General features: G+C 39.5%; 1 protein-coding gene across 2 annotated transcripts; it reads right to left on the reverse strand.

Moving 5' to 3' along the window:
* Positions 1 to 8,264: 8,264 nt before the first annotated feature.
* On the reverse strand, positions 8,265 to 17,951 carry suds3 (SDS3 homolog, SIN3A corepressor complex component). Of its 2 annotated transcripts, none has more exons than XM_083912508.1 (12): positions 17,797 to 17,951; positions 15,516 to 15,585; positions 14,999 to 15,054; positions 14,262 to 14,333; positions 13,211 to 13,230; positions 12,923 to 13,079; positions 12,584 to 12,679; positions 12,331 to 12,392; positions 12,223 to 12,244; positions 11,268 to 11,373; positions 10,471 to 10,555; positions 8,265 to 9,211 (listed from the first exon to the last, which is right to left on the reverse strand). In XM_083912508.1, the coding sequence occupies exons 1-12, from the start codon at positions 17,906 to 17,908 to the stop codon at positions 9,113 to 9,115; spliced, it is 957 nt and encodes a 318-aa protein (XP_083768634.1). In that variant the 5' UTR covers positions 17,909 to 17,951; the 3' UTR covers positions 8,265 to 9,112. The 2 variants fall into 2 exon arrangements, with proteins under 2 accessions (XP_083768634.1, XP_083768635.1); XM_083912509.1 differs by lacking the exon at positions 17,797 to 17,951 and adding an exon at positions 16,373 to 16,432.
* Positions 17,952 to 18,810: the final 859 nt, after the last annotated feature.

Here is an 18,810-nt window from a genome sequence, read left to right on the forward strand (position 1 = left end):
TTAAATATATAGGTGTGTTATATCCACATCTGATCAGCTCAAAGCAGAGATGAGCCTTGTTGCTTGGCCAAAATATAGCTTTGGTTGAAGGAGAGATTAATTGTATGTAGGCAGCGTCTTCCATATGCCTGTCTGCCTCCCACAAAGTAAGGCGTAATCTGTCTTTTCAAGGTAGAGGCCTCTCCTTTGGTGATGGAGCACCTTGAGAAGCTCCATGAATGCAGAAATTGCATGACAAACTTATTCTGAATAGCTTTTTTCAGATGACTGCGTGGTCCATCTTTCAATCTATAAAAGCCCCCTCTAACCTTTCCACAAGATTCTCTTTATCTCAGAATGCCTCTGAATAAAATATGCAGAAAGCTGAGATGCCTCTAGAGAGGTTACAGAGGAAGCAGACTTTAGATTCCTTTGGGGACCTTGTGTGGAGAGACTGAGATGGCTCACTAGATATCTTTCCCTTATCAGAGCAATCATATCAGTGGAGGAGCGATCTCACTTCTCCGGCTGGACACCAAAGTCAGTGTGAAGGTTGTTGCTGAGAGCTGGATATCAGCCGACATGTTCTTCGCTGAAAAAGCAAAATCACAACGGGATTCATTCACACTTTTCAGACGCGGTTGTGCGATAAGAAAATAAAAATGAGATTGGTGTCATGGGTGTCAAAAATTAATTCAGATCCACACAATAGCTCTAATGAGGGAAAGAAATCCCCAAACATGCACTGACCTTGAAGTGATAAAAAGCCAAGGTCTACTTAGGCCGCGTGGTCATAAAAGCTTGTTGATGTCTCCTGAAGTGGGCCGCATTCTGAATCGCATGAAACAAAATGCACACACAAGCATTAGTGCTGGTATTCATGCAAACAGAATATATTATATCACACTTACATTTTCAGGTCATGGGGTTGTGGATTCTCTTTATGCTTTTTCCTTTTGATTTCTAAACTCTTTGTTACCTTCTCCCCTGCTAAATTATTCAGATGATGGTGGCTTTGTGTCAAGGGAAGCTAGGAGTCAGTTGGAGTCTGAGTGAAACATAATGATGTCATACTAAATGCTGGGTGACATTCATGGTTTTTGCTTTAATTTGATTGGTCAGAATCATTTATATCTATAAAAGTGTCAGGATTCCGGTCCTGTCAGTCTCTTCCCTCTTCCTTTTGTGTGAGTTTGTCTCCCTCTGTCTGTTTCTCCTGCTTGTGTCTTTCCCTGTGTGTTTGTCTGTTGTTGCTGGTAGGCGTGGTCCCGCCCAGCTGTGGCTCATCAGCTCGTCAGCACTGGAGGGAGTAAAAGCCAGACCGTTTTCGCATTTACGTGGTATCGTGTCTCTCTTGGTTGGCTCCCAATTACCCATGCTTGTTTGCTACATCCGTGTTGCTCTGTTTTTTCGTTAACTGTTTCTTTGTTTCTTTTTTTTCAGTTTCCCAAGTTCCTGTATTTCCACCACCCGTTCGTGTTTGTCTCCTGATCCCCACGTTTGTTCTTCGTCGTCTACACCCGGACCCCGTTCCTGTTTTCCCCGTTCCCTGGACACTGTTTGTTACTTGTTTTTGATTAAACGTTTGTTTACTTCTTACTCAGTGTCCGTGTCTGCATTTGAGTCCCGCTCCTCAGAGTTATTCCCCGCACCGTTCATGACAAAAAGTTAAGACCCAGATACCTGTGTACTACACATATACCTTATAACCCAGTAAGAAAGAGGAATGCATTATAAGTTTAAAATCTTAACTATCAACTGATGGTTTTTATAATGTCTGATTTTAGTGCTGCAGCCCCCTCCGCACCCCTACTTCCTGTGCGCATCTTGTGACACTTAATTTCTCGTCCTTTATCGCATCTTTGAGGAGCTGATTGATCAAACATACTGATACATCCCATAAACTAAATTACGTCTGGAAAATGAGTCAGTTGCCATGCTGAACATAGTTGTACCATGAGCTAACTCTCTATCATTCTTGCTTTCTCACCTTTCACGCTGCACATGGTGTAATCCCTGAGGTATAAAAGAATAACGCGGGTGAGGGTGCTCTCTAAAGTGATTATGGCCACTTCTCTACACCTTGTAGCTAGTAGTTCCACCACTAATGCCAATAATGACAGTGAAAAATCCCTCTTAGGGATTTGTGCTTGGAAATTGCCTGTCATTAGTTTGCCATTCCTCTTACAAATCATCTAATATATATGTCAAGGACATAGTCATACTGACCCTGGCTACTGTCATAAGCTGTGCTCATCCAAGGCAACATTTCTATGTATGCGATGTGACAGCAGAACAGGACATGACCGGCTGTAGTTAGTCATCGTAGGTAGATGACTATTAAGATATGGACAGTGGACGGCAGAATATGACAGCTACAACGTTATGACCTTTTAAAGGGAAACACCACTGACATTATTCTAATATGTTATTTCCATAGACTTGGATTTTTAATCAATTATTATAATATGATCTACTTTCTCTAAGTAAGTCTCATAGCTGTTATGTCTTCAATTATAAAGTCTGGAGCACAGACTAACAAATAATGGACACAACTTTCGGGCCTAAAAAGTGAGGCCAATGCGTAAGTGCTTTAAACCCGGATTCTTTCTAATGTCCAGCAGGGGGCGACTCCACTGGCTCCATAAACAAGTCCGATTCCATAGAAGTTAACGGGAAAATGACCCTACTTCTTACTTACACGTTATGGCCAACAATTAAACACAGACTAAACTGAAAAAAATGCAGACAACATAAGTGCAATGCAACAATTTAAGCAATTGTGTGTCTCATTTGTTATTATTATTAAATTGTTATGTTTTATCTGATGCAAAAAAACATTATATCGGCATTCAATATTGGCCATGCTGCGGTAGTTCAATGCAGTGGTTCTCAACCTTTTTTCAAAAATGTACCCCCTTTGAAATATTTTTTTTCAGCCAAGTACCCCTGACCCGCGCCTCTATAAAGAAGTGTTGTCTTTCAAATGTTTAGAAGCCATCAATAAAATTAATGGCAAATTAGTTTATTTTAATTATGCAAAAACACTAAGACGGCACAGTAGTTGGCATAAAGTGCGCTTTTTAAGTTGCACCTACAGTTTAGTTAGAAACATGTCCGTGCTTCACTGAGGATCTTTTTCACTTTACAGCACTGTATTGCATTTTAGCATGTGGCTCCCCACTCACAGCGAACAAACAGCATTTGGGAACATGAGTGCATCTGCTAAGTTTACCAGTTAACCATTGCACTGATTGCATTTGACTTATCAAACTTACATTCAGATTTTTTTTACTGAACTTATACTATAATTATTTGAGGAATGGATGACTGATATTCTGTAAATTAACCTTTGGACAAATATCATATACATCTATATAATGTATAACATCACACTTCATACTTTTGTGAATGTGTACATTCACAAAAGTATGAAGTGTGACCCTAAAGTCATTACCAGAAATTGCATGTGTAAATTAATATACAAACATATGATATTGTCGTTTTTTATATTGCACAATGCAGTAATTACTCTCCCAGTGTTCAAAGGTGAAATGAAGGTAGTCAGGAAATCACACATTTATACTAACAATGTGGGGAACTTTGAGAATGTAAAGGCAAACTGTGATATTGCTGCAAACCAAAAAAAATGTGGGAAAGGCAGTGAGACGCACTTCAAGTGCTAAGAGTGCTAAACATAGATGTTGTTTAAAGGAGATCATCATCATTAGGCAATTCTCTTTGAATTAGCAGAGGGGTTGAGAGAGAGGGAAAACACACACACACACACACACACACACACACACACACACACACACACACACACACGCAAGTTTAATTTGTAGAAGCTTAACTTTTCTAGGATATAACAAGCAGGAGAAACACATTACTTCCAAACAGTAGTTTTAATAGGAGATTCATGGACTAGATTCATTATTCAAATAATGAAAATAAATGCGCACTACTAGCATGAGATGGTAATTGGTGTTAAGCTTTTTTCAAATTGTTTGTTTTGGTTTTATCTGAGAGCATGAAGTGGGACCTGTAGAGCAGAGCAGCTTTTCTGGCACCAATAAAATACTCTTTCAATAAACAAACTTATTATTTGAAATACAATATAGCCACTTCAGAAGCTCACAAACTGGCCTCTGAGAGGGATGGTTTATTGAACTTAGAATAGTGCTGAGCGTATGAATAACTGATATCATGACCTGATTTTGTAATGAGCAGTAGCTGCTTAACAACACGAATGTTTAAAATGATCAATATTGCAGAATGGTCCACTGAGGCTGCAGCTCTATTCCATAACCCTGGGTCAAATATCAACAGTCAAATGAGAAGCTTGTACTGTAAATGAATTCTACTCCCAGTGCAGACCTGCTGGAGAGTGATAAACTGCAGGCACACACACACACACACACACACACACACACACGCCCTAGCGGGGTTGTCAAGGAGCTACCATCCTCTCTTCAGACCACCAGAGGCAAATCTGAGTCTGCCTGGATCCCACGGTCCTCACCAGATAGCGCAGAGCGAGATGCGGCTCTCCGCCCTGTAGCCATGCATCGAAGTGCTAACATGCAGTGGAGCGAATGCTCAATTTAGGGGAAAGAGGATGAAAGAGGGAATTCGGTGCTGGAACTGGGGTGAGGGGGATTTTTTTTATTGATGCCCTGGGTGACTTTTTATGCACACAAGCAATAACCAACAAACAGTAGGCCTATAACAGCCCCAGTGAGACTCACCAACAAACCCAAACCACAGCCAAGGAGCGCGGTAATGACTTGTGGTCATGGAAGGCTGGAAATCTTCTTTTTGTTTTGGAGGGGTGAGTGTCAGCAGGTGTTTTACACACTCTGGTGAATAGACATGGTGCATGAGGAAAAAAATTGATTCATCACCAGAGAACTGCCTACATGCTCAAGTGCTCTAGTGTGTTCCCTTGCTTACTCAGCATATTGATTCAAGGCAGTATAAACAGCCACCTGCAGTGAAAGCTTAAGACTGATTCAATCCCAACGAGCAAGAAATGGATCATTTGAAAGGCGTGGATGGTAAGAAGGGAGTGGAAGAGCAAGAGCTGCTGCTTGGTCAAATGTGAAGATTATAAGGCAGTGAAATGGATCATCTACACACCACTTAAGAGTGTGATCGTATCTGCGTATGTAAGACAGACATTGAAGTTAAGTGGGAGTAAACCTGTTCGGGTAAATGTGGAGTAATTGGTATCTGCTCACATTTTCCCTATTTACTGGTGATATAGTGGAGAGAAATTCTCTGTTTTAAAGAAGAAGAAACAGTACATTATTAATAGTTACATTGTTGTGTAGTCAATGAATGCCAAATAAACAACTTTCTAGTATGAAATATATATTTATTATATTCAGATATGTGTTTGTTGGGTACGTTTTTCAGTTTTCAGTTTTGGTTTTCGGATATTAGTGGGGGTTTTTTGGCGTTTTTTTACACATTCCATAAAAAAAATACCTTTAATTAAATCTAAAAACGTGTTGCAGCACAGTGTGTGTGAGTCTTCACTGTGTTTCGCTGTCATTACAGTCGCTTCTCTATTTTCTCTTGGCTGCAGGAAAGTCACTAACTTGTTGTTTTGCTTCCAACATTGGCTGCTCTGTTTCAACAATGTAAGCTTAACAGACCTGCATGCAGGCTCACTTCAACTCCTTTCCCTTCCTCATTTAAATAGTTCATTGTTGATATAAGCCAATTGATAAGAGCAGCTTTAAACAAGCAAACATACGTATGTACATAAATGTGTACTTAAAAACATCTTCCGGTGACCCCTGCAATACAGTCACGGACCATTGGGGGTCCATGGACTCCTGATTGAGAAACTCTTGTAGGGAATACGCTATCATTTCCATAGAACATGCTCATTTTAAAACAGTTTGATAATATATCAAATTGATCTATATGAATAGCAGAGAAAAGAGAAGCATTTGAATGTCTTTGTCATATTTCCATCTCGTTGTTCATAGCGTCTACAGGGGAATATTTTCCACATCACACTGATTTGCTGGTGTCTCCATATAATCAACCTGACCAAGTCTCCTCACATTTCCACCCCACTCACACAGCTGCTCCCGACCATCCCTCCACTTTGTAAACAGCTGAATTATTTGGCATTCAGCACAGGTCTCCGTCGGCCGAGCAGAATGCCTTTTCCCTCCTGTGTGTCCTATCGCTTTAACCGGATGGCATGTTTCACTTCGCCTGACTTAATGACACAGCCTGACAAGGAGGGCAATTACGGTTTTGCTATGCTGCACAAAAAGCAAGGCTCATCTCAAAAGGCTTGTTGTCCAGAAGCTGTCAGGTGTGATTGCTCAGTCTCTTGCGAAGGCATGAAATGAGCTGATAGTGAGTGTGATGAGTGTCTGCTCCCTTTATTGCATCCCATGTCTGGCTTTTGCTTCAGGTCAGAATAACATACACTGAGGCATTTAATGTGAGGTCTCTAGGGTGGATTTCATTTGAGTCTTTTGGCATCAGTCTCATATCTAACTACGGTTACGGTTCAGTTTAATTGATCTGGAATCAGGGGTGGGGGTGGCTTGGGGCGCTTATATTGGCTATTGGACCAGGATTTCTGTATGAAGTGACTTAACATTTCTTGTTAAAAACCGTACTGGACACTTTTTTCCATGTCCCCAGAATAAATTGGAAGAGGCGACCGATTCCTACATAAACCATCAATGGGTTCCTTCCTTTCGGATTGCATTTGGTAACTGACTTGAATGGACTTTACTAGAGAGGAGCTGGTACAAGTCTTCAAAACACTTTAAATAAACTCTGGGTTCACTAACTACGTTGTTGGTGCTTTGTTTTATGTGTAGGGACTCTTATCCTGCAACAGCAGAGATTTATTGTTATTTTGAGCAGTATTAGAGGTTAAAAAAGCTGTTTAAATGCCTTCATGTGCTGCCTCGAGCTAATCAGTGTTAGCCACATCGGGCTTTTAGCGACTCTTGACTACTAGTTTAATTTTAAAAAACTGTCTCAATGGCTTATTTGATGCATGTAAGTGCCAAAAAAGACCATGGGATGAGTTTATGCCGGAATTACACTTTAAGTTAATTACATTGATATCGACAGCACTGCAAGATTAACATAAATAATACAACACTTGAATTTCACTCACCTTCACTCTTGAACTTGAACTAAGTCCAATGAAACGCGCAGCAAGCTATATTATTAGTTCGATATTTTCATGAATATTTCCCCAAAAGGCACAGAGTCAGTTTAGTATCCAGCACCAACAGCACAAAATCGGACTGGAACCGTTTGTGACAGTTGCCGAGCAGTCATACAGCTTAGGTGAGCCACCTGAGACGCAGCCACGCCCTTAATTATGCAGAACTTTAAGCCTTAACATAATTTAAACCCCCTACAGTTGTCAGGAATAATGAAATTAGCTATAGAGACGTTTTCTGTACCACGGTGCAAATGTCATTTTCTGCTGTAAAGTTTTGTTCCATGGAGCTCTATTGTTTTTTTTCTCTGTCTTGTAAACAGCAACAAGCAGCCACTCGAACTGCAGTTTTTGTCACCAGTGCATTGGCTTCATTTCTCAAGTTGCCTGTTAAGATTCAATATTTGCGATATATCGTGATTGATATGTAATTTTCAAAAGCGGTCATAGTATAAAGAACACACCATCATATGCATACATACAAACCCTATTTCGTACATCAGTAAATTCTGATCATGGTGCTTTACATTAACTCAATCACCTGCACGTGTTTATATTTTAGTTGTTCTATATTAATAACTTGTAAACGCTTTTTATATATTTGTAATGAACCAATTTCTTGTGTGTAATCTTACATTTAGTGTATTCTTAATGTGTATTTTGGTATCTGCTATGCACAAACACCAGATCAAAGTCCTAGTATGTAGTCTGATTACATACACTGCAAATGAGTGACTACCTGGTGAACATTGAAGTGTTGTTTATAATGACTACTATAATGCCAGTAAACCTGTGTATTTCATAAATATTAAAGCAACAAACCATCCATCCATCATCTATCACAGGGCACATAGAGACAAACAAACATTCACACCTGCGGGCAATTTAGAGTCATCAATTAACCTAACACATGCATGTCTTTGGACTGTGGGAGGAAACTGTAGAACCCGGAGATAACCGACGCAGACACGGGGTGAACATGCAAACTCCACACAGAAGGGCCCCAGCCGGGATTCGAAACATGAACCCTCTTGTAAAGCAACAAACCATCTCATCAAATTAATAAAATGCAGAAAACATTTTAATAATATGGAACACGGTACAAATCGACAGTCAACTTAGTGCTCCACATGCAAATACAGTGGAATTAATCCAGCTCATTCGCATATGCAGAGGGTCACATAAAATGGCAAAAAAATAAACATAAAAACCTCACCTTTTTTTTTTTTCAAATAAGAAATTTAGGGTTTAATACATATGACTTTTAAACATGTTATTAGGACAAACCTTCAGCAAAGCAAACAGCCATTTCTTGATAACAGTGCAAAAGGCATTTTCTGAAAATGACATGTCCCAGTATAAGGACACTGGAACTTCTCAAGTCATGTGTTTCATAATAATTAGCCACACTCGAAGCAATTCCTTGTGTTTTTCAGCAATTTCTTTGTTACACGACACCGGTGAGACAGTTTCAAAGGCTTGAAGACAGTTTCTGTGGGGCAATATGATGCTGTTCAAGAAAAATAACTTAATGATAAAAGTAAATGAGACTACATGGTGTAGTAAAGATTTGAGTTGACAGGATGAGACAAAAATCAAAGTGGGCTCGTTTATCGCCACTAAACTGCCTTCACACACATGCCACATAGTGACAAATAAAGCTGGAAAACAGTCAGCTGCGTATATGGCCACTTTTACTGTCTTATCATTTGGTCTATGTGGGAAAACAGATAAAATGTGATGAGATATTCTTGGCCACAGAAGACAGTGTGTGTGTGTATGCTTGTGTAATGGTGGGCTGTGTATATGATGAAGGCCACATGTCAAACTCAACTGAGATGCGCCAAAAAGGGAAACGAGCGGGCGGATGGATGGATGGATAAATGAACAGATGGGGGTTGGGTGGGGAGGGGTAATGTTTCACGCAGCCGATCGTCGACGGATGATAAACGCTCCTCTCTGCAGCTGTCCCAGGTAGATTCTCATCTTTGTACTGTCGCTAGTCTTCCTCACCCAAATCTGGAGAACAAAGATGAGACAATTCCTCAATACAGTCAATTTTAGCAATAGATGGATTTCAAAACAGCTATCAATATAAACCAGATCCATGTTAAATACAAGGTACGATAGGAATAAATTCACATTACATTCTTCATCAGAAAGCGCCACGGAAAGATGAGCTTTTCTTTTCCAGTGCTCATTCCTTCTCGTGTTAATTAGAGTGGGAATTTAGCACTTGTTACAGTCAAACACCAGTAAAATAACTCTGTGGCTGGAATCTTTCCCCCTTCTCCCTCTCAAGAGTCTGGCCCTCTAATGCATAACTAACATTTAAAAACGCACAAGACTAGTGTTATGGTGTTGTTTTATTATTGTCAACAATTCCCATCAAAAGCCCAAAACTGCCGATGACAAATTAAACTCAAACAAGAGTAAATAGTGCCCTTTGTTGGGGACTAATTTCAGCTGGGGATAAATGTGCATCACATTTGGTGCTCTGGTGAGTATTTACAGCAGCTGGTTGGTGTTTGTGGGATTGAGTCAAAATAAACTACAGTGTGTGTGTTCATGTGTCACCCGGTGCAACAGTGTGGCTAATTAATGTGTTTTTAATGGTTTGGACAACAATGGAGCACTACGGCACAGAGGAATTAAATAAATCAAGCTCAGACTACATGGACAATACTTCATTAGTAGGATCCATGCTCAGGATTTGTTGACAATAAAGGAAATGAGAATAGCACCAGCCTCATATTTTAGGCAGTAAACAAAGTTCTATGTAGCGCTAGACCGATGTATCGCATATTAGCCCATCATAGACACCGGTATCTATTGGCATCGGTATAAATATGTAACCTTTTTTTTACAGAACAGATAATGTTAAGGATGCTTGGGCTGATTTAGAAATGGTGTCATAACATTAGTTCTTTATTTAAATGGTCAGCAACTGTGATACTCAACATACAGTATTGATGCTTAATAGGTTTTCTTAATTATTTTTTTCTAGAATTGGTTGACAATGTAACACACTATGTATAATACTGGTAAATATTCTTAAAGAAAGTTTTTGATTGTAAAAAAAAGTTGTTGTTTTTTTAAAAGCAGCCTTTGCATAGTCATATCAGTGCATAATCCACATGGAAAAGGTCTATTTACTTTCCAGCTCAAAAATCCACTGTGTTGGCTGCGGTATTGGTAATTGATGAATCTTTCCCCTCTAAAATCATTACTCTCATAAATCCCATGTTGGTCAGGCTCCAGTTCTATGTGCGACCCACCTCATTGGTCCCGACTGAGCTGATGACACAGCTAATCTTTGTGTTGTCCTTTGACTCCAGGTAGATGGCTTGACTCTTGTGGTACCTGTCGGCAGAAAAAGCAAACACAAACAGCATTAATTCGGCATTCAAGGTGAGAAATACGGGATAGACATAAGTGCAGACAGGAGAGGGGTTCATTATACATAATTTTACCCAGCTGAATAAACCACATTCCTCCTGAGATGGCACTAAATAGATAATTGGACTGAAAAGCCAAAACAAAAACTTGTTTTCTTTAACAGCTCCAAACTGTCAGAGGACAGAAGCAACCCAGGGGAAGAGACTGACAACCAAAACGTTTGATCATTAGGGGCCCACTGAAGAATCATGACGCACGTGGCTCCGTGTGGCTCATTGTGAAGGCTTTATGGTGATGGTGATGGTGTCGTCTTTCACGATGAATAAATGAGACTTTGCCTGGAAAGAAACGTGTGCACGCCTCACAGCTCGCTCCTCTCAACTTCCTCTGTCAATGTAAGCAGCTAATAAGACAGAATTCTATTACTGTTACCCTTCTTCACATGACCTTATGTTCTGACACATCTGATGCAGAGCACTGCTCTCAAACAGGAGGGCATCAGAGCTGTGTCTGTCTGGTCAACGGTTTCTTTAACTCTATACACCAAAGCCCTCAAACCCATGGCAATGTGGCCCTCTAGTGGTTACATAAGCTGTAGTTAAGCTATGTGAGAAATGGCACAATGTTAGGGGAAACACTGAGATGCCTGTTTTAAGGGTTGAAACTTCAAATTCACCATCTTTTGTCATAGTAAAGTTTCCCCTCCTCGATGCGGGCCTCATAACGCTGGGAGGGGTTTTCCATGGGAACGGAGGGGACGTGTTCAGGAGACGAGGGAGACACTGGAGAGGGAGAAACAGCTGTTTAGTATCACCATGCAAGTATGTACTAGTAGTTTCATGTTTAAAGGAATAGTTTTGAGAAACTTTGGGAAATATGCTCATCTACTTTCCTGAGACAAGACGGATGCTTTGCATGCTGCGGTGTGATGTGTCTTGAATGAGGTTTTCTAAATTGATGTTATATATGCTATTTTGTCATGTTTGTTAACTGCTGTGCATGTTTTGTAGATTGCCTTGGCTAGTAACTTTGTAATTTTAGTCTAAGTTTTTCTATATTCTATATTCTGTTCTGTTTTTAGGGTGACTTTAACATCTGTCTAGGGACTACAGATGAAAAATAGCCTCTTGGCTAATTCTGGCGCATTGCCAGTAATGTTATTAATGTGCACTGTCCCTGTTTTCAAATAAACTCAACTTAAAACTTAAACATGAGAAAACCAATGCCTCTCTCCTCTCTGTCCATTCAGGAAGAGGTTACAGCCAGCTAATGTTAAGATTACCATAATGACTGGAAACGGTTAACAACCCCCCCCAGCTCACCAATTATCATGTTATTGTTTGTTTACTCTGTACAAAAAAAAATAATTGTAAAAACAACATGTTTCTGTGTTATGGGGGGTTATGTGCCGGTTTCTGAAGATTGGAAGTGACTGCTCCCAGTCAAAAAACAGTCCACATTTCTTTACCTTAGGATCAAGCCAAGCTAAGAGTTTCCCTTGTTTCGAGTCTTTTTGCTAAGCTAAGCTAGCCAACAGCTGGCTGAGATTTTGTATTTCTCAGAATGACCACCTATTCCTTATTGTGCTCAACAAGGGAAAATAAGCCGCAAAAAGGTGAGCTTTGACATACCTGGTCGTTTTGGTGACTTTAGCTGTAAAAAAAGAAGAGGAGAATCTTAAAAGACATAATTACAAAAACTAAGATTCAGCAGACATGCAAATAATCAGAAACACTTACCTTATTAAGTGTTCTTAGATCTTCCATTATCTGTTCATCTGTTAACAAATAATTTAGCTGAGGTGTGAAGAGTTAAGGAAGATACTATACCCCTGACTTCTCTTTGACCAATACAAAACATCTCCCCTGGGAATCAAACAGTATCTTGAGAAAGTGCAAATACTACCAGTAAAAATAATACTGAATACTTTACCCCAAACAGACTAACAGTTTATGTAGCTAATCAGACACGGCAGGTTTATGTGAAGGATATCGGGTGCAGGTTTTCGTCGTTTGTCTGGTATTGGGACCGGATCGTTTGGCCGTCTCCTCAGCTTCCGAGTCATAATAGGTTTTACCTCCATTGAGTCTTTGTATGAAAGAAATAATGACAAAATGAGACCCAACAATAGCATCCAAAAAACGCCAAATGTTCTCAACAAAACAAATAAACATCCCTAACAGACAATCCAACTTTAATCAGACAACTTAACATTAAAGTTTGAAGAGGGAAAATCTCTTGCTTCCATCCACATCTTTTTTTTTTAAACCCGATTTATTTCTCTTCTGCTGAGCAAGTCCCTGATTAATAATCCTGTTCTGGCTCCCTTACCGCCCGTCAGCTCCATTGTTAATTTTTCATTCTCGATCATTTTCTTCTTTTCCTCCAGTTCTGCAATTAGGTTTTCCTTTAATTCAACCTTTTTATCGTCAAACTCTTTCACCGCTGCCTTCTTCTCCTTGATGTAGTTCCTCTCCACCTGCTCTGTCTGCAGAAGTGGGAAACAGATAGAAATGATGGAAAGGGGAAATGATGTTTTTCTTCCAATACTAAAAAAGAAAAGGTCAATCAATCCCTTATAAACTACACCAGTCAGTCAGCAAGATGAATTGCCCTCACCTCAAGCTGGAGAAACAGATCTGTAAAGGGAAAGGACAAAATCAGTTTAATGTGATTATAATGGCACAGTATATCTGACTGTTGACAACCAGTCAACTTTGGTTACCCTCCAGACTAGAAAAGAGGAAGGGTGAAATGTAGGGTCACAAAAAAAAAACAGGGTCTACAGCAAAAATATCCCTTTAAGAAAATATCTTGACTTAAAAGCACGTGTTGGAGTGCATTCTGGGTAAAACAAACTGTCGTTTTGATCAGCAAAGACGTACATGAAATTCTGGCACAAACAGCAAGTAAGAGAAAAGGCTGATCAGACACAAGCCACTGAGCCATGAACATGAAAGTAACCAATATAATTAAAACAGTCAAATGGTGAAAGATGGATGAGTTCGGAGCAGAGAGAGAAAGTTGGCTCAGTCCTTTTTAAAAACAACTGTGATCTTTTTTTCTTGTAAATTTACAAAATCATGATGTCTGGGTAGACACTGTACTTTTTCCCATTAATCTTGTATATTGCGTTATTCTTACTTTATTCATTTAAGTGCATCAAATGTATGACTTGTGAATGTAAACGGAGCCCCTCCATCAGTTTTGACAAGTGACTAATCCAAGTTGAACTTTAACAAGATAACTTGAGAAAAAAAAAACAACAGTAGAGTTACTTTCTGCAATTCTAATTTGAACAGAAAGCTTTAAATAAATTGATTAGAAGTCAAGACTACAGTCAACCCGGAGATGTACAATACAGCAATAATATAAAACAAGTTCATTACCCAAATCTTTTGACGGCAGCCATGTGGGAAACCAGACATCTTTCTATATTATACTTCCATGGCCAACACTTCCCTTCTAATATCCATAAGCTCCTGCATTTGGGAAAGTTTAATTTCCCCATTCCTCACATCTGAGCAGTTGTTTCGCAGCACTGTTTATTGCCAATGTTCTCCCCTGGCCAAACAAACAAATCCTAACAGAATAATCTACTGCAAACACGGTCGGTGTGGATGTATCCAAAGCAAAGCATGGTGTCTCTAAATAACGCCCCAATACTTGCCTGCATTTCGGAGTCTCTCTTTATACTGCTGGTCCAACTTCTTCATCCTCTTCTGATACTCCTGCAGTGTACCTACAAAAAGAAAAGAGTAATTTACCAAACACGAAGATCTATGCAATCCCAGCTTTTCCATTAAGAACTGTATGGTATTGTATCCTGATAGTATGATAGATGTTTGTGTATAGTGAGAGCAGTAAGTTCTGAAGTTAGTGAAATTCCAATATGAGCTGTTTCACCAGTATTTCTAGCCAACTCACCTGCATCCAAGACATGCTGCTCTCATAACCCACCCACAGTCTAGACTGGATTACACTGACCGTGCACCTTCATTTGGATGGCTCATTTGGAAGAGCCCACAACATGCCAACACTATTTCTACATTGTCAATCGACTGTTCAGAAAGAATTTAAATCGGTAAGCAACACACTTGACAGTTCTAAATGAGCTGGTCTTGGCTAAGGCCTGTTTGTCATCAGTCATCATCTGTTTCACAGCTGGTTTCTCTTTATAACTGGAGAAAGGCTGAACTTTTAAAATGCCTCTGAAACTGCCTTTGGGCCAGATGATTTGAATCCCTAACCACCGACATGATTAATCAGTTATTATCTGGCTGTGTACTTAATTTAAATTTAAATAAATTTAAATGAATCCTCACGCCCACACAAATCCCATCCCACAAGGAGAAGATACATTTCCGTTAGACACACTTTAGTCATAGTAAAATACAAAATGATTACCTTCTTGTAATTGCTGTAACTGTCTTTTCAGAGAGGCCAGTTTGTCTTGGTACATTCTGTAATGAAATATAAATGAGTGCTTATATTGCTTTTCCTTTCATCAGGCAAACATTCAAAACTTCCCCCTCGGACTGGACGATAAGGGCAAGATCTTCTACCCTGCTATAGGTCATTTAATATCTCGTCATCCACATGGTACAAGCCTATTTTTGTAAACTGCTGTGTGAATTGAATATGTGGGAGATAGAAAAAAAGATTTTTTTATAAAGAACTTCAGTGCAAAATATAAACTCACCAGGTTTTCTGAAAGATTGAGTTAGTATGTGCTTGTTATTAACAATTTAGACTACGTAATTGCGTATAATGATGCCTCCATATGATGTCATCACCATATGACTCCGTTAAAAGAAGATAAAGGATCAAGTTGAATTTTCTCTCAGCCCTTCTTCCACCTTCATGTTATTATTATTTTTAAACTAAGGTTTGACAGCTGATTCATGGTTTGCAAAACACTTACTGCTCCTTGATTTCAACATAGTCATCCTCATCGTGCTTGGCAAGGTCTGTTTCACTGGCATCTTCCGTGTCTGCGAGAAGAAAACAAGAAGACAAGACTAAATTATCAAAACTATTTCTCAACTCAAATTCAAAACCCATTGTCTGTTTTAAAATGATAATTTCAGCATGGTGTACCACGAGATTATCATGTACTACAATACAAATTTGAGACAATTAAGTTGAGTCCACAGACAAACAGAGACAGACAAGATCAAAGGACGTGCGTGGCACCGGTAGGTAATGGTGAACACCCTGTTTGGGAATACCCTCCGGTATAGGACACCAGGGAAAATCCAAGTTTGCCATGAAAGATCACACACTATGTCCTCTGATTGACAAAACTTTACCTATACAAAGCTAATGATTGTACACTGAATCAAAAGGGATCACTACAAATACAAATGTAGCTGTTCATTTACAAGCATTTGCCGCATGGTGGGATTAATCAGGTCCCCGGCTAACTTGGTCGTGCTGTCACAGTCCAGCAGCAACTCTCTCCAGGCGAAGCTAACAGTGCGATGTGGCAAACTTGGGGAGCCAAGTTCATAAACACCGGGCTAACCTAGGTTTCAGCCTTGCGTTACCTTCCGAAACCCCCGACACAAGAGAGGGGCGAGGAAGGCCCAGTCGAAATTAAGCTGACACAGCAGCTTTCATTTTCGGTTAGCATTAATGTGCTAGCTCAAGTTAGCTCAGCCCTGCTGTTTAAAACAGTCGTCCTAGCTCGCAGAAACGGAACCGTCAGTGTATCCGGAGGAGGAAGGAAGAAAACACAATGTCCAGCTCTTCTCTTGGAAGTCAGGAACACTAGCTAACCTTGTAATGCTGTCATCGCCTTGCTTCTCCCTCCTGCCTTTCTTTCTCTTCCAGTGCTACCCGGTCCTGCCTCACTGGGTAGTGTGAAAAAGGGCAGTGCAGTCAGTGGACACAGCACGCAGAGTTTCGCCTGCCTGTCAATGCTCGGAGCTAATGCTACGTAGCTACAGCTAGTTGGCTAATGAACTCCATGTTGAATATAATTTATTAAAACTGTGTGATCCACGTGGGCTGTGACATGCATAAAGTTCACTTAAAGTCACGGCAGATATATAACACAATGACGTAGAATCCGATCTATCCAATAACTATAATAATAATTATAATGATGAATATTTTTTTTCCTGCAGCAGTCAAGACTTTACAATCAGCACTGCTCACGCTGGACACATACACACGCACACACACGCACACACACGACTTAATGTGACTTACTTGAATGTATGTAATGTATGTAATACAATAATTTCTACATTTTTGTTCACCTACATTTTTTTATTTATGTATTTATGTGCCCATGAGGCAGGTGGTCTAATTATTAGATTTGTGAAGTGTTAATGAATTAGAAAAACAATTAATTTATTTACTTCAGCGATTATTTATCAATTTTAGCATTTAATCATTAATTCCTGTAAATATGCATACAATTATATATTGAGACTTACGTAATGTTTAGTCCTACATAGACACATACACACACTGTTGTCTGTTTATTTATAACTTTTTGTGTTTTACGTCACTTACCCGCCCCCCTTTTAACTGTTTTTAGCTAATGTGAACTGTTAATTTGTGTTTTACTGTGTACATATGCTATTATTATATTGAGCATCTATTATTGAAGCTTTTGTTAATCGCACTATCCTCTTTTGCTGCTGTAACACTGTACATTTCCCCGCCGTGTGCTAATAAAGGGTTATCGTATCTTTATGTGGTTAAAACTGGTTGATGTCTCGCGCGTAACGTCAGTCTCGATACGCTAGCTACTTAGCATTTAAACATAAGCGAGTTTGTTTGTAGTATCGTTAACAGGAGGTTGGATTTTTTTTTTTTTATCAGCACTGAAGCTTTCCATTTATCTAGTTTCCATCACCTGCTTCTGAAATGTTTCTTGACCGGTCAGAAACTTGACTGGCGGTCGTGTCGGGTAGAGCTAACTTGTTATGTAGCTAACTAGCAAGCTAACTGCGTGTGGCTGGGGCTCTTATTGGACGAGTTGGCTTCCCAGCTTTGGTGGAGAGTCAGTGTCTTGGTTTAAGAAGTGCAAAGAAAACAGTTTTCCAGTTGAGCTCAATCTGTAGATCGCCTTAAAGGCTGCATTAAAAACAGCTGCATTTAAAGCAGGAATCGCGCGCTTCCGTTTCTTCTCCAACAAGTAGACAGAGCCCGACTGTGAAGCTTTTGGGTCAATTCGTTTAAACGTTTACCTTCTTCCGAGTCTCTTCCCCTGAAACTCCGATCGTCCTCGTCATCCACGCTGTCAAGTTCCTCTTCATCGTTGTAATAATCCACCATAGGCGATAACAAAGTCGAAGCCATTTGTTTTTCTCTTGAAAAATGTAAACAAACACAAATAAACAATCGATTTGTGATTTTGCAGCTTGGCTTGGAAGAGCGCCTACAACTGGCAGGACCTCCGACTATCAAGGGGTCTGACGTTATGCCTGTATGCAATGTCTGTAATATAAATGTTCAACATATTTAATTATATTTTTTCAAGCTATTAAAATGAATAATTTGAAATAGAGGACATCAATCAATGATTGGCGTATTGTTTTCTGTATGCGCCTTGGAATCTATGTTAAAGCATTTAAACAGGCATATTATTGAACACCAGGCGCTGCTCTTTGTTTTGGCTTGGCTCACTGTTCCTTATAGTTTTGATACACTCAAGAATCAGTAAATAGATGCTCAATAGTGAAATCCAGCGTTGTCCAAGCTACCACCGCTGAAAATATAGGATGCTTACATAACATTTTTCTTTCTTTCCCCTCCCACATTCATTTTGTCAATTAACTGATCAATTATTTTCATTTTATCAGTTGTTATCTTCCAACATTGTGATATAAAGGATGTTTCAAAGCCATCACCACACTTCCAGGAGCTAACACACTCAGCTATTTTGTTTTGATTCAATTGTTTATCATAAATTATTCATTAATTTATTTATTCAGTGTCTGAAACAGTGTGAAGGGTATCAGGATCAACCCTAAAACTGTACGATGTGCTATTGTAGATTGTAAATAAGAAACCACACTTCTCTGACCAGTATGTATGGAAAAATGCTCATGCAAGTCCCGTCATGATTGGTATTCCAACATTGAGGTTGCCTGGTTAAATGCAAAATCACCTGAGATTAGTGTCCCTCCACCAGTGGGTAATAGTGAAGTTGTTTTTTGCAAAATAATGTTGTGACTTTTAATTCTGTCAGTTTTCTTTTT

The sequence above is a fragment of the Echiichthys vipera genome, assembly GCF_963691815.1.
Source record: "Echiichthys vipera genome assembly, chromosome: 4".
Classification (NCBI taxonomy): Eukaryota; Metazoa; Chordata; class Actinopteri; order Perciformes; family Trachinidae; genus Echiichthys; species Echiichthys vipera.

Excerpts from the sequence above, each read along its gene's own strand:
- suds3 (XM_083912508.1), bottom strand. The coding sequence starts at position 17,908 with ATGGCTTCGACTTTGTTATCGCCTATGGTGGATTATTACAACGATGAA. Across the intron at positions 13,231-14,261 it reads AGAGAGACTCCGAAATGCAG|ATCTGTTTCTCCAGCTTGAG; the intron begins GCAAGTATTGGG and ends TTCCCTTTACAG. Across the intron at positions 12,393-12,583 it reads ACGACGAAAACCTGCACCCG|CTCAGCTAAATTATTTGTTA; the intron begins ATATCCTTCACA and ends AACTCTTCACAC.